The 15091-nt window shown below is 47.3% G+C and overlaps 2 protein-coding genes across 4 annotated transcripts; one reads left to right on the top strand and one right to left on the bottom strand.

The window, feature by feature from the left end:
* The first annotated feature begins 326 nt into the window (after window positions 1-326).
* p4ha1a (prolyl 4-hydroxylase, alpha polypeptide I a) lies at window positions 327-10911 on the top strand. 3 transcript variants are annotated; one of them, XM_084671087.1, is made up of 15 exons: window positions 327-511; window positions 3274-3381; window positions 3629-3725; window positions 4140-4291; window positions 4528-4665; window positions 4875-5126; window positions 5343-5533; window positions 5667-5843; window positions 7298-7368; window positions 7937-8036; window positions 8191-8244; window positions 8689-8754; window positions 8845-8913; window positions 9017-9113; window positions 9258-10911. In XM_084671087.1, the coding sequence occupies exons 2-15, from the start codon at window positions 3294-3296 to the stop codon at window positions 9326-9328; spliced, it is 1623 nt and encodes a 540-aa protein (XP_084527213.1). In that variant the 5' UTR covers window positions 327-511; window positions 3274-3293; the 3' UTR covers window positions 9329-10911. The 3 variants fall into 3 exon arrangements, with proteins under 3 accessions (XP_084527213.1, XP_084527212.1, XP_084527211.1); XM_084671086.1 differs by lacking the exons at window positions 327-511; window positions 7298-7368 and adding exons at window positions 526-669; window positions 6610-6680; XM_084671085.1 differs by lacking the exon at window positions 327-511 and adding an exon at window positions 526-669.
* An 80-nt stretch (window positions 10912-10991) lies between these two features.
* On the bottom strand, window positions 10992-14937 carry arg1 (arginase 1). Its single transcript, XM_084671089.1, has 8 exons — window positions 14656-14937; window positions 14456-14528; window positions 13008-13182; window positions 12650-12809; window positions 11897-11991; window positions 11628-11732; window positions 11414-11550; window positions 10992-11326 (listed from the first exon to the last, which is right to left on the bottom strand). The coding sequence occupies exons 1-8, from the start codon at window positions 14761-14763 to the stop codon at window positions 11163-11165; spliced, it is 1017 nt and encodes a 338-aa protein (XP_084527215.1). The 5' UTR covers window positions 14764-14937; the 3' UTR covers window positions 10992-11162.
* Between the last annotated feature and the right edge of the window lie 154 nt (window positions 14938-15091).

Here is a 15091-nt window from a genome sequence, read left to right on the forward strand (position 1 = left end):
CAAAAATAAATAGACACTTATTAGCACTATTTAAAGAAAACGTTTTGGTGAAATGTACGACATGAACTGCAGACCAACATGTGATGGCCTGATTGATAATAAATGTAGACAAGTTAATTAAAGAAGCAGTCTGATCACATCCCAAACTTGTATAGGGCGAGACGTTTATCACTTAAACATTGTACTCTGTCTACGTCTAGAGGTTGGTTAAATTATTGCACCTCTAAAGTTCATTTGTTTCATTTGTTCAGGCCCGGTTTTCTACTCGCTTGTCATTCTGCCGCCGGGTGGCGACAACAGCCTTCTGAAAACGTTAATGGAGAAAAGGCAGACCAGTGTCGAGCAAGGATACATCCCATTCCAAAAACATGTGCCCTCATATGTCTTTTTAAACAACTAAAATGTATTTCAGTCCGTGTATAATATATGTGCAATATAAGCTAGTCTTATTTCTATACAATTATCTCCTAGTTATTAATTATTTGAGAATAATACAACTAAAAGATTGAAGGTAAGTGGGAGGATGCAATGTTTCGAAATGGAATAGATCCCAAACGTAGCTCGGTTTAGCTCTAAACACACATTCCAACGATTAGCAAAAAACAGCAGTAGCAATCGACACGAGGATTTTTTAGCTCCATTCAGAACGTTGTGCCGAAACGATAAAAGGTAGGCACACCGTAAACACCTTATTATGGTTCGAAATAATATTTATTGTGTTACTTCATATTGCCTGTCGCTTTTGTGTGCATATGTTTCATTTGTGATTTTGCTATTTCGAATATATCTTCCTTAGTGGGCTGTAAAAGACTGGTAAATCATCAGGATAACATAGTTATTGTGCTATAGTAGGTTGAACGTGCTCTAATTTCTAAAATGTGTCTTGTCACTGCATATTTTCACTTTCTCGCCCACTCTCCGGAGGCTTTGATTTGACCTCAATCTAACGGGTTTATGATGGCAACAAAAACTAAGTCAGGGAATTAAAAATCTTAGTACTTATTCGTAAAGGTGAAATTAAGGTCAGGTATGCTTTTATTTTACAACGCCTGAGTAACTTTTCAGAAGCAGTTATTGTCACACGATTTAATTAGAGTTGCGTTAATTTGTTAGTTCACGGGTTGCTAGATTTTCTACTGGGGAAGTGAAAATCTTGCTATCCATAAGCAAGTTAGCTTCTCGTTTCCTTCTGTCATTGGCGCTACGATTTCCGTCTGGAATAGGAAAAGAAAATACGTATTTTGATGGGGATGAGGAGTGCTCCCAAAATTCTGCGATGGGGGGAGGAGCACGGACGTGGCAGTCTCGCTTTTTTACTATCCCCTAATCTTTGAAACTGTCGTTACTTCAGCAAGAAGTTTGAAACATTCCTTGGGTTTATGTCAGGACTCGTTTTCTTTTACCAATTAGGCTGCCAATATGGCTGCTGTGCCGGCAACCTACTGGGATAGACAGCGAGGCAGTCGCACTCACTGCACGTTAGGATGTGTTGTTCACTGCTCCTAATGACACAACTAGTATTATTCGAGCGGAGAACGGACAATTCTGGGCTTCTAGAACTTTCCTCATCCGCCTTGTAGTCTGTCCTGCTCAATTCCATTCCACTGCAGTATTTTGTCTGTGTGTATGTGTAGACGCTCTCCTCTAACGTAATTGCCCGTTGTAACAGTTGCCCTTCCAAATGGGCTTGTGTGGTAAGTAAAGTTACCCTCCCTTCCATCCCAGTCCTCCACATCTCCTTGCTGTCCTTCAGATGCAGCTGTTCTCTCAGGAGGACACCCTGCAGCAGATCTACTGAGACTGTCTCTGTGACAGGGCAGCTATGATAGAGCAGGGGTTCTCAAACTTTTAGGGCCCAGGGACCCCTTACAGAGGAAAACATTTTATGCCCCCCCCCCCATTATCGTAACCCCCATTCAGCATACCCTTTGTGCCCTTGAATGGACACAGAATTCTTGTTTTATTGGTGCAAATGGTCCCCATCTGTAGATTATTTTATATTTTTGTTCACAAAAATTATTTTGCGGACGCCTGGCTATGGTCCGGGGACCCCACTTTGAGAACCACTGTCATAGAGAACCTACAGATGTACACTATCCAAAGAAAACACTGACTTGCTGTCTCGTAGGGCCATGTGTAGCCCTGCAGTTCATCTGAAGCACTCTTTGTGGGTTTGATCAGACCGGCTAGCCTACGCCATTATCCATTCAGGTTTAGTAGTCAATCTGGCTGTAGAAGAACTCAGTGAATGACTTGTAGTAGATCTGTAGTTGTTTTTGATGAAGTCGTTCCAGGCATGGGGAGGTGAGTGGTAGCAGTGAAAGGCCCAGCGCTGGCTGGGCCGAGGCAGGGCAGGCGGGGGGGCATGGTACGCTGCCAGAGCTGGTATTGGAAGGGCCCATGTACACTCAGTGGGTACTACAGAGCTCCTTTCACCAGGAAAAGGCAGGCCTGGCAGGAGCCTTCAGAGCTAAGCCCTGGTATCAGGCTCCCAGCAGGCTGCCTTTCTGGTCACAAGCACCCCTCTAGACAGCCTCAGTGGATTAGCATGAAGATCATTATGTTAAGCTAACTGGACTTTCTTTTTGAAGTTTCATTCAAACAAATTACTTCACAGATTTTGAGTGCTGTGCTCATGTGAGACTTGCATATTTAGATTACAAGTTGGTTTTATCTAAATGTTCTTTCAAGAAAAATGTCCTGGACAGGGGATTTTCCTCCTTGTCCTCATGTTCGTCTAGCTGTAGTCTCCCAGAGGGAGACTGAGCCCATGTCCATCTGTGTCCTGTACAGAGCCAGAGACTGAGCCCATGTCCACCTGTGTCCTGTACAGAGCCAGAGACTGAGCCCATGTCCACCTGTGTCCTGTACAGAGCCAGAGACTGAGCCCATGTCCACCTGTGTCCTGTACAGAGCCAGAGACTGAGCCCATGTCCACATATGTCCTGTACAGAGCCAGAGACTGAGCCCATGTCCACCTGTGTCCTGTACAGAGCCAGAGACTGAGCCCATGTCCACCTGTGTCCTGTACAGAGCCAGAGACTGAGCCCATGTCCACCTGTGTCCTGTACAGAGCCAGAGACTGAGGCCATGTCCACCTGTGTCCTGTACAGAGCCAGAGACTGAGCCCATGTCCACCTGTGTCCTGTACAGAGCCAGAGACTGAGCCCATGTCCACCTGTGTCCTGTACAGAGCCAGAGACTGAGCCCATGTCCACATATGTCCTGTATAGAGCCAGAGACTGAGCCCATGTCCACCTGTGTCCTGTACAGAGCCAGGCAGCAGTGAGAGGATGGAGCAGAGGGCTAGCTGCTGGTGTGTGTTACTGAGCTGTCTCCTCTACACCACCTCCGCTCACAATGACTTCTTCACCTCCATTGGTAAAACTCTCTTTTTCCATCTCTCTTTACCTTGCGATTATAACCAACTTGCCGTTGACTCTATTGATTTGGTTTAAATCAATGAGTACTGTACAAATTTGCTTGTTGATAATATCCACACTATGTGAGTTCTTGTTTTCAGGCATTGATTGAAAAAATGTAATTCTGTCTGAGTATTGTTTGTGTCTGGCAATGTGTGTCTAGCTGATTGTTTGTTTGTTTGTGTGTGTGTGTGTGTGTTCCCCAGGCCAGATGACAGACCTGTTGTTCACAGAGAAAGACCTGGTAATTTCTCTGAAGGACTACATCAGAGCAGAGGAGAGCAAGCTAGAGCGAGTCAAAAAGTAAGAGAAGCACCTGATAGGTAGATTAATCTGGTCTCTCTCTTTCTCTCTCCCTCTCACTCCCTCTTTGTTTCTTTTCTATTTCTTTCTTTCTTGTTGCACAAACGGGTGTTTTACCATCCCACCATCTCTGTCCTTCCTTCCTTTGTTTGCATGAGAGAGCAGGAGACAGAAAGCTCTGGAAGACTAAATTACATAACTGGATCTTGTCTCACCTGTCCCATGAAATACAATATCATCATGTGTGTAACAATGAGCTTGGCTTGCTAGACCTACTTCTCACCTGCTATTGTGTTTGAACAGTGACAAGTCCAGTCACCATAACAGGGTGTGTTGCATGAATGAAAGCCTTTTCCATAGTCATTGAGTGGTTCCTGCTAAAGGACAGCTGTATTTCTTTGTGTGTGTGGCCAGGTGGGCCGAGAGGCTGGACGCCCTGACCTCCACAGCCACCCAGGACCCAGAGGGCTTCTTGGGTCACCCTGTGAATGCCTTCAAGCTGATGAAGAGACTCAACACTGAGTGGGGAGAGCTGGAGAACCTGGTCCTCACAGACATGTCGGACGGTCAGCAGCACTCTTGATACCAGACATACACACACACACACACACATACGTGTGTATTAAAAACCCAGTAGTACCAACATACACATGCACTCCGCTGAGACAGTGCCCAGGCAGCATCACATGATGAAAGCTCAGGAAGGAGAGGTCTGCACTTACTTGTTATTCTACTCTCGGGAAACTGACGCTTATGCCTGCATCTCCTATCTATCTGAATCCTCTCTCGCCCCACTCTCCAGGTTTTATCTCCAACCTGACCATTCAGAGGCAGCACTTCCCAAACGACGACGACCAGACTGGTGCCGCCAAGGCCCTGATGAGGCTGCAGGACACCTACAAGCTGGACACGCACACCATCTCCACCGGGCAGCTGCCAGGTGAGCCTGGGAGACACACACACACACCCACCCCCACAGAGGACCGATGGAGTCTGTAAAGTTTAGTGCGACAACGCTCCACCAAGATCAAATCAGTTGAATGACACACCGTACACAGTCCCCATGTCCTCTGACTTCCTGTCTCCCTTATGAGTGTGTGTGTGTCGCTGCATGCACTCACCTGTGTGTGTCGTCGTCCCCTCGTCCAGGCACCTCCCCAGGGGTGGTCTTCCAGAGTACCATGACCGTGGAGGACTGCTACGAGCTGGGGAAGATTGCCTACTCCGACGCCGACTACTACCACACGGAGCTGTGGATGGCCCAGGCGCTGAGGCAGCTGGACCAGGGGGAGAGCAGCCTCATCGACGCCGTCACCATCCTGGACTACCTCAGCTACTCCATCTACCAGCAGGGGGAGCTGGAGAGAGCCCTGGAGTACACCAAGAGGCTGCTCGCCCTGGGTGAGTGCTCTGGCGGTTCTGGATCAAATACTATTTGTAAATGCAGTCAGGCATATTGGCTTTGGTTCATTCAGCATGTCATGATGCAGCTTGATACTGGGTGAGAGGGGACATTTTGTTCACTGAGGTTTTGGACAAACGACTTGAAGCAAGGGACTTGGTGAGTGACTTCCTAAGATGGGCATAAGGTTATACCCCTAATGTTGTGTCCCCCAGACCCAGCCCACCAGCGAGCCAACGGCAACCTGAAGTATTTTGAGTACCAGCTGGCTAAGCAGAGGAAGGCGGAGGAGGAGGAGGGCGGTAAGAAAGAGAGCAAAGACCAGGGGAAGGAGAAGAAAGAGGGAGACTACCTGCCCGAGAGGAGGAAGTATGAGAAGCTGTGTCGTGGAGAGGGCATCACGATGGTAGGCACTCAAACTCTAGCTCAAAGGCTCTGTTTGAATTCTCCTAAAATTATAGGTTGTTATATACCATGTTTAGGAAATAAACGTTATCTTCTCTATTTTTTCTTTCCTCCTCTTAAACTCTCTTTCTAAGACCCCTCGCAGACAGAAGCGCATGTTCTGTCGTTACTTTGACAACAACCGACACCCGATGTACGTGATTGGTCCAGTGAAGCAGGAAGATGAGTGGGACCGCCCCCGTATTGTACGCTACCACGATATCATGTCCAACGAGGAGATTGAGAAGGTCAAGGAGCTGGCCAAACCTCGGGTGAGTCCAGTCTCAGAGCTTAGACGCCTCGCCTCAGTCAGCTGCAGAGAGTCATCCAACAACATGCCTGGCTCAAATACTATTTAAAAATACTGTTAAAAACTTATGAAGGATTTGATTTGGTTTCTCTAAAAATCATATTAAAAAAAAGAAAACTGAAGTGTGTGGAAGCACAGTGCTTTTAACCCTTCTGCCCTTGACTGATGGGGGCTATGGTGGAGTGTATGGTAGTGTTTGATGTGAAAATATCAACATGGTCATGCATGTCCCATCAACACCCTTGAACTGCACTCTCCACCCTGCATGAGGACTGTGTACATGATAGCTCCTATTGGCTCCACACTGGCTGGCCAGCAGCCATGCTCAGCTGGGACTGGGGGGGAGACCCAGACATCACACAGCTAGCACAGTAGGTCTGTGTAGAGTGGGTTACAGTTGAATGGTTAGACGGTAAGTTTTGTGTTTCCGGGAATCTTCCTTTTCATCTTGTTTTCTTAGCTAATCGGACAAAGGATATTATGAAGCTGGGGTGTGAGCAGGACAGAACGGCACGGATGCCTAGCTTAGCTTAGCTTAGCCTAGCCTAGCTTCGCCAGGTTAGCCTCGCCTAGCCTAGCTTCGCCAGGTTAGCCTCGCCTAGCAGCCCAGTGTCGGCTCGTGTGCATAGCGTTGGGTAGTGTGCGCCGTGCCTGCGCCGACCTGTGGGTGTGAGGGAGGGGGGAAGTGTCCCTGTAACCCGTGTCCTGTTGGGGGCTTGGCTCCACAGCTGCGTCGAGCCACCATCTCCAACCCCGTCACTGGTGTGCTGGAGACCGCTCACTATCGCATCAGCAAGAGGTAAGAGGGGGGGGGAGGGTGGAGCCCAACCCCTGTCATCCCTGAGTCCCGCCCCTTGCACCACTCTGCTTGGGCAGGACACCTTGGTTAAGAGTACAGCTAGCCTCCCTCAAGCGGTTAGCCATATGACTGAACTCGGATGCACGTCTGAGAGCTTTCAATGGGAGTCTAGCAAATACATGTTCTTCATTGGCATAAGACAAGAACATACTGATCCGCTTCACCACTGCTGTATAAATATATTCTCGTGGTTATTTATATATCTGGTGCTTAAGTAAGGGATACTTTCAGTGCTCTGACCAGGGTGTCATGCTGCCACTACCATGACTTGATAACAAGATAGAGGATGAGGACTGAAAGCCAGCCAGAGGGGCTTCCTGTGATTGGCTACCAGGCCAGGAGAGGCGGGCTTCCAGTCCAGGCGGCATGACTGGCATGCTGCCTCCCTCTGTCTGTACTGAAGCATGGCTAGTCTGGTATCAGCATAGCTCTCCAACAACACATCTATCAGCTAGTGATCAATCATCTCTCTCTCTTTCTCTCTCTTTCTCTCTCTCTCTTTCCGTCTGTCTCACCCCCTCCCCTACCTCTTTGTCTCTCTGTGTCGGGGGAGCTAGCTAAGACGAGCCACCGTGCATGACCCCCAGACAGGGAAACTGACCACCGCCCATTACAGAGTCTCCAAGAGGTAAGGGGTTAAAAGGGTCACCAGGTCACGCTTCTGTCTGCTCTCCCTCTCGTCACCCTCCTCCTGGTAGTGCACCTGTAGGAGACGTCTACCCCTCCCGCCCTCGTCCCCCTCCACTTTCTGCGCAGTCTGCAGGCCAATTCTCCTCTCCAGAACGGGGTCAATTAGTATTTAAAACGCTTTCAAATATTCTGCGTGCTTCAGTCTGCTTGGGGACTGTGGAAGGTGGGATTGATCAGTCAGTGATACCATTTGAAGTTATTTCAAATGCTTACGTCAGAGGGTTCTTGTGTCACAGCGATGTCCTGGTATTGATACTTAGATGACAGGGCGCTGCCCCCTAGTGGTCCTGTCTTTCTCTTTCATTTGCAGGATTTCTCTGCTCCGTTTCAACCAGCTGTCCTGTCTGCTTGCAACTAACGAACCCTCTTCAGATTTTGTGAACCATAACAGAATTACAGACACACGAAAGCACTGATCCAGCCGTCTGTCCGGAGGCGTGTGTAAGCACACTGGGCTCTGGGTCACGCGTGTGCCCTCGTGTGAGTGCCTCTCCTCTCCTCTCCAGTGCGTGGCTGGCGTCGTATGAACACACCGTGGTGGACAAGATCAACCAGCGGATCGAAGACATCACAGGTCTGGATGTGAAGACGGCAGAGGAGCTGCAGGTGACTCGCCCGTGGATGACTTCCTGGAGTGCAGGGCAACTGGGTTACCACTGGGGGGTGGGGGGTGGTTGGAGGGGTACAGTCCACTAGAATCACCACTGGGGCAGTGTGTGTCTGGCCTCTGGGTTTACTGTGCTTTTCTCTGTGTCCTCAGGTGGCAAATTATGGTGTAGGAGGGCAGTATGAGCCTCACTTTGACTTTGGACGGGTAAACAGCCAGACTCTTCTCTCTCTCTCCCCCTCTCTTTCTCCCTCCTTCTATTCCTGTACTGGAAATATGAGCTGTGTGAACGAGTGGATGACTAAGCATGAAAAGAATGATGAGTGACACACACACACACACACACACACTTGTTATTAAGGTTGATGACTTTTGAACAATCATTTACAGTAAATGTCGTTTATTGTTAATAGCAGGCTTGAATTCATCTATGTTAAGGTAACGAGACATGCCTCAGTATCACAAACTGTGTGTGTGTGTGTGTGTGTGTGTGTGTGTGTGTGTGTGTGTGTGTGTGTGTGTGTGTGTGTGTGTGTGTGTGTGTGTGTGTGTGTGTGTGTGTGTGTGTGTGTGTGTGTGTGTGTGTGTGTGTGTGTGTGTGTGTGTGTGTGTGTGTGTGTGTGTGTGTGTGTGTGTGTGTGTCTTTTGTAGAAAGATGAACCAGATGCTTTTAAAGAGCTGGGGACTGGTAACCGCATCGCCACCTGGCTCATATACGTGAGTATCTCCACCTTCATCTTCCAGTGCTCCAAATATGAGTTGTACCGTCTTGTCTTATTTGCCCTGCCTTTACCCTGTGTGTTGCAGATGAGTGACGTGCCATCAGGGGGCGCCACTGTCTTCACTGACGTAGGGGCGGCGGTAGTGCCCAAAAAGGTTTGTTTGCTGTTGTTAGAGATTTATTGACGGGCCAGGCGTGGTGTATGCCACAGGAAAACAATGAGAAAATGTACCTTTTGTGTGTGTGTGTGTGTTCCAGGGCACGGCGGTGTTCTGGTACAACCTGTTTCCCAGTGGGGAGGGAGACTACAGCACCAGACATGCAGCATGCCCAGTCCTGGTGGGCAACAAGTGGGGTGAGCATCCATCCCAGTCTGCCAAGCAGTCTCCCTAGCTGGTTAAGAGTTAGGGGGAGGGGTTAGGGGGAGGGGTTAGGGGTCTCTCCTGCCGGTGTCACACTGTTGGTCTGACTCTCTGACACTCTCTCCCTCTCCCTCCAGTGTCTAATAAGTGGATTCATGAGCGAGGCCAGGAGTTCCGAAGACGTTGCAGCCTGGATGAGACAGACTGATGGACAAAATGAACACCTTTCTTCCTCCTCAGAACTCCAGAGACTGTATCTGTCGACTTAACAGCGTGGAACAGCCTTCCTCTCCTTACACTCCCTCTCATCCCTCCCTCCCTCCCTCCATCTTCCTGTCTCACCCCTCTGGTCTCTCTCTCTCCGTGGGGAGCTGGGCCTCTGGCTGCTCATGTGGTCTGACACATTTATTTTTATCTGAAGTGTGTGTTGTGAATGTGAGTGTATGATGTTTGTGCGCGTGTGGATTGTAGTCTGTGCCTTTCATGATGGGTTTTGCACACTCTTGACTGCAGCTGGCTTACCCGTAGTAACTGTTCTATCTTGACAGTCCACTTACATGACTTGCTATCTATATTAGCCATAGACCCACCCAGGAACAATACTGCCTTTCCGCTCTGAACCTTGTGGAAGAGAGATCACTGGCCGGTCGTAATTTTGCACAGGTGCTGTTCTTCCCTTCTCTTTCCTCTGAACCGACATCCACAACACTCCTCTTTCACTCCCTTTGTTCCCTTTTCACTCCTGTCAGTCCCATGCCTACCATCCTCCTGCTATCCTATGAACGACACCATTTACTTCTCTTTCCCTCGCTCTCTCTCTCAGACATGGCCCATATAAACCCCCTATCCTCCAGACTCCACACATTCATGGTTTGGTTTCAGGATAGGTGTCTGTGGACATGTAGAAGTCTTGTTCAGAAGGGAGCCATTCAGACTGGAGCTCGTGGATATGGAGAAGTTAGTCGTACTGACTGTCAGACATGGCTGCAGTGTGTGGAGTGTTCATGTGATTGGTAACGAGAGTTTAGCTCTGTAGACGGGGTCTAACTCATTGTGCAATTAGGCTTGTCTGATTCACTGCTCCTGAACCATCACAGGCGACTGGGACTGTTCCTCTCTGTGTCACATCTATGGGGAAACCTTTGGTTTTCCCTCCAGTCTGGTTCTCCCCTCCCATGCTCTCCTCCCTCATCTCTCCCTCCTCCCTGAATTGCTGTCTACACTCTCATTGGCCTTTTTCCCCAAGCCCCTTTCTCAGCCTTGTGCCCATGCCCCCGCTCTTCACCAATGGCGTGTGTTGGCCCAGGGTCTATTTTAGCCCAGAGGTCGAAGTACACCGTCTGTCATTGTATGCCCCCCCCTCCCATTTGTCTCTTTCAACCTTTCACTTTTATATCACTCACTCCCCCTTCCTGTCCACTACCACCTCCTCCTCTTTGCCCTGGTCAAATACAGTAGACAAGTGAACCTGAAGTGCATGCAGAGGACGATCCCAAGTTCACTCCTGATTGGTGATCAATGATTATGATTTAAGGAAGAATCCTCCCTTCGGCGCTGGAATGAAAGAGACTAGAATGATCACTTGAGGCTACATCCAGCTTCCTACTCCTTCAGTCAGTCACTTTGTTCCTGCCACTTGTCTCAGCCCTTCCTGCCTTTAAAAGTGTGTATAGGGAGTGTTGCTTTGTTTCATCCTAGATGCAGTCCTTTATTTGTTATGAAATGTGTGAGAAATCTTGTGCGACTGATCAATGAATGTTTTCTACAGAAATACATTTTATGTTAACTAAAGACTTGTGTGTTGTATTTGTCAAAAGAAAACTCACAACAAATCAACACAAATATAGCTTCAAGATATCTACCATGATTGCTTTTTGATTTAAAAAAAGGCATTTTAATCTGTTATTTTTAAGGAAATATAAAAAGCTATCAAATCAATACAACTGGATTCCAGATAAATAAATACTAGCCGATCACCTCAGTCAAACAGGTCGATTCATTGACTGCCTGCCTGTCAGTCGCCTACTCATTGAATCTGCCAGTCAGGGCTCAGGCATGCGGTAGTCATTAGGGTGGTTTCCCTCTCTGAGGCGACCGAAGCAGCCAAGCACAAGGTCAACAGCGGCGCTGACCGTAGATCGAACTTCCTCCTCCGTCTTCCCTCGCTTGGGATTCACCTCCACCATGTCCAGCGCAGACAAGAGACCTTCCAGAGGGGAGACATGGAGGTCAACACATTACCCAGGATCCCATGTGTGTGACAAAGGTGCATGTCTGTAAGTGTGTAGCCCACCTGTCTGACAGATGTGCTCCGTGATATAGACCCCCTCCCTGTAGGTGAGCCCCCCTATCACGGGGGTCCCTGTGGCAGGGGATATGGACGGGTCCAGGGCGTCAATGTCATAGCTCAGGTGGATGGGCTTCTTCACTCTGGAGAACAGGGATCGTCACAGGTCCGTCAAGACAAACAAAGTACTGTAGAAATGAACACTTAGAGGACAACCTACTTAGAGAACATGTGGTCGCAGGTCTCCTCCATCACTCTGGCTATGCCCAGGTGATCCACGTCTGTCATGGAGAACACCTTAATGCCCAGGTACTTCAGGATGTAGCTGAAATGGGAAAAGATTGGAGGAAACATTGTTTTTCTTTGCTGAGACTATGGATGGTTGTGTTCACGCATCTTTTTTAATTCCGATTTATGATTAATGGTAGAAAATGTGCAAGCATGCACAGGCTGTCTGCATATCTCTTGAGTGTGTGTGTTTGTACATACTGCTCTTCTGGGTCCACGTCTCTAAGACCAATGTAGACAACATCTTTGGCTGATACACAAGGCTTGATCCAGGAGAAGCTGGGCATAACTGGGACCTAAAGTAGATTATACACACGCAAACTTCCATAAGAAACACAAGCTCAGTATCCAAAACAACTCAAACAAGCTCTGGTTCTATACTGACAGCTTTACTGTACTTGTAATGGTGGTTCTAAACTTGAGATGGCAGTTAGTCTAGAACAAAGTCTGTCCTGGAAACCAGTGAGTTGTGATTTTCTGCTGTAAAGCTTATCACATAACATGACAATCTGCTGAGAAACAGTCAAGGTTGTTATGACTGGGCCCTATGTTTTCACTAACTTCCTCCCTTTCCAGAAGGCCACTAAAGAGGTTTCTGAGAACTTGATGTGGTTCATTTGACCAGACACAGGTCTAAAATAGAGAACTGTTGATTAAACAATAGACGTTTCACAAGTGAGTTCCCATAACAGGTATTACCAAAGACATGGGTTTGGTAAGAACCAGCTGAGAACAATGAATGTTCACAACGCAAAATACATTTGAAGAAAAACACACACACATTGGACTGAGATGTATGACAATATGGAAACTACTGTAAAAATATAAAGAGAAACTGAAAATAAGAGCTATTTTTGCATCATTTATGCCCCTCTTTTTGATATTCTTCTTTATATTGGGGGTGAGAATAAGAAAGAGAGGAGGAGTCAGACAGGAGACTAGACCACAGGTCACCTTTGAGTGCAGCTCTTGGATGAGGTAGGACATGGGCTGTCCATGGATGTTGCCTGTGGGGGACGTCAGGGGCGTGTTGATGTCCGCGTGGGCGTCCACCCACACCACACTCAGGTTCTTCTGGGCTGCTGCATGGCCGTGGATGGAGCCTATGGCCAAACTACAGTCAACACAAACAGGTCAGAGCGTTCACGTCAGTTGTACCGGACATGGGCCATATCAGAGAGAATTTACGTGGAAGAAAAAAGGCCTCAAATGCTGAATTTGATATTCGAAAAGTTAACTGATCAGAATTGGATCATTGATTCATGGAGCATTGATGAGCAGTGAAGTGGGGTGATTGCGACTTGTCAATCACCTGTGATCTCCGCCCAGCATTACACAGGTACGCCCCTCTTTCTTCACCTCCTCCACAGCGCCCGCCAGGCGCTCGTTGGCGCGGCCCACCGCTCGAGGTCTCTTCACGCGGCCAATTGGCTCGTCGCTGGAAAGCTCCTCGAACATCAGGTTGCCGTAGTCCTTGACATCACATCCTGTTGAAGAACAATCATGGTGGAGATGAGAACCGGGAACCACAAAGAAGACTGAGAATATACAGTATTGAATGTTACACAAGCATTATGGTTAGATAACTATCCAAACTTCATGTCTATGCTAGATGTATGAGATATATTGGAAAGTGTTATGCCATATGTCAATTCACACTGGGATTTGTGTCTAATCATGACACGTCCTGGTGTTTCAAAACATTACAAAATAAGCCCCAGGTGCATTTTACAATGTTAGCCAAACTTCAGAACAAATATTTTCTAAACTGATGTGAATGAACTCTACAGGGTTGAATGTATTACTAATGAGTGACTATCAGCTAGCTCTGTTACAGTTAGAGAGTAAGAACTCTGATCTTTTGGAACATCTAGTTGGGCTAAGTATTGACTTGCCTTGGAGTTCTTTACTGATTGGCACTGAGATAAATGACTGAGCATAATTTGAGTCGTATCAATATTCCATGGGTTAACATGTACCTGCCCCATGAACCCCCCCCCCCCACACACACACACACACAGTGGGGGAGTGGCACATGGTCAGATAGGCTCGACCTATCAGATCCTGCCCCTTATGTGCCATGAATAAAACAGAGTGCCTAGAATGACTGTGATCCCACGTGAACACACTCTCTTTCCCTCTTGTCTTTCTCTGCCTTTCACACACACAAGCACACTGATCTGATCCTGTTTATCCATTACACCCACTGATCCTTTTCAACCACTTTTAGCTCTGCCTGTAAGGACACTGTATGACTAAGCATTAGCCTACAACAGTTTGTCTTCCCAACACACCATAGAGCATCTATCTCATCCTCTAACTCATCCCATACAGTTTAAAATAGGGTAATATAACATTAGGCCTATATCGGATTGAGAATCCGGGGAAGAACGGATTAGTTCAACTTGATGAATTAGTGATGAGAAGGATTGTATGCCATACACTGGACACTGGGGATTTTTCAAGATCCTGTAAAGGTTCATCAGTCTATTTTAAACAGATAAGCCTCAGATATTGAAAATCTCTTTCAATATATATATATATATATATATATATATATATATATATATATATATATATATATATATATATATTTAAAAAAGAATTACTGATAACTTTGAGTTAAATATTTTCTGGTATTTACATTAATATATAACGCTCCATTTCTACAAGGTGGGGAGTCCTTTTCTGAGCAGTAGGCTCGGATATTTGGTGTCGGTACATACAGTACTACTGACTATAAATGCGTCCGGACGTCACCTTGTGCCTTAAGCTTCTCCACCAATCCAGCGCCGCGGATCAGGTCGGGTCCTCGCTCCACTCCATCCCTCGGCTGCGGCACAGGAACGTTTAAGTGTTCAACTGGTTATTTCGCGATGGTTTGATGATGTTATCGAACTATAACCGATACATATGTAATTCAAGTGCAGGATATGTGAACGACAGCAATACATTCTCACCTGTCCCTTGGAAAAAGGCGCTCCTATAATTCCGACAGAGTGATGATGACTCCGTTTGTAAATTCTAAACGCAAGCTGAAGCCCTCTTGAGCTCTTCATGTTGGCCATAATTATCCCGTCGCGAGACGCTCTTTACAGAAAAGACCAGCTGATAGGGCTGGCGTGTTTGTCTCTGCTGGCACTTTCTCTTGAAATCAAATTGTGACTAGCATCAAAGTCACCACGGAGCGTGTGAGCTTGATAATGACACGCATAACCGTTGTGTAGTAATCAGATATACGGGACAGTCATTCACCGGGCAAACTGGCAAGGTGGAAGTTGTTGTACCGCCCCGGCAGGGAGCGCATCCTCATGCATGAGTGGATTAACCCATTTCTCAAATTGCATAACCCACGTTTTCCCGTCTACAGCCTTGCCTGATGCTGAGGCAGTGACA

The sequence above is a fragment of the Hypomesus nipponensis genome, chromosome 13 (genome assembly GCF_054491055.1).
Source record: "Hypomesus nipponensis isolate SF chromosome 13, ASM5449105v1, whole genome shotgun sequence".
NCBI classification, from domain to species: Eukaryota; Metazoa; Chordata; class Actinopteri; order Osmeriformes; family Osmeridae; genus Hypomesus; species Hypomesus nipponensis.

Excerpts from the sequence above, each read along its gene's own strand:
- arg1 (XM_084671089.1), bottom strand. The coding sequence starts at position 14,763 with ATGGCCAACATGAAGAGCTCAAGAGGGCTTCAGCTTGCGTTTAGAATT. Across the intron at positions 13,183-14,455 it reads GGAGAAGCTTAAGGCACAAG|GATGTGATGTCAAGGACTAC; the intron begins GTGACGTCCGGA and ends GTTCTTCAACAG. Across the intron at positions 11,551-11,627 it reads TGCGACCACATGTTCTCTAA|AGTGAAGAAGCCCATCCACC; the intron begins GTAGGTTGTCCT and ends CCTGTTCTCCAG.
- p4ha1a (XM_084671087.1), top strand. The coding sequence starts at position 3,294 with ATGGAGCAGAGGGCTAGCTGCTGGTGTGTGTTACTGAGCTGTCTCCTC. Across the intron at positions 3,726-4,139 it reads AAGCTAGAGCGAGTCAAAAA|GTGGGCCGAGAGGCTGGACG; the intron begins GTAAGAGAAGCA and ends GTGTGTGGCCAG. Across the intron at positions 8,245-8,688 it reads CTCACTTTGACTTTGGACGG|AAAGATGAACCAGATGCTTT; the intron begins GTAAACAGCCAG and ends TGTCTTTTGTAG.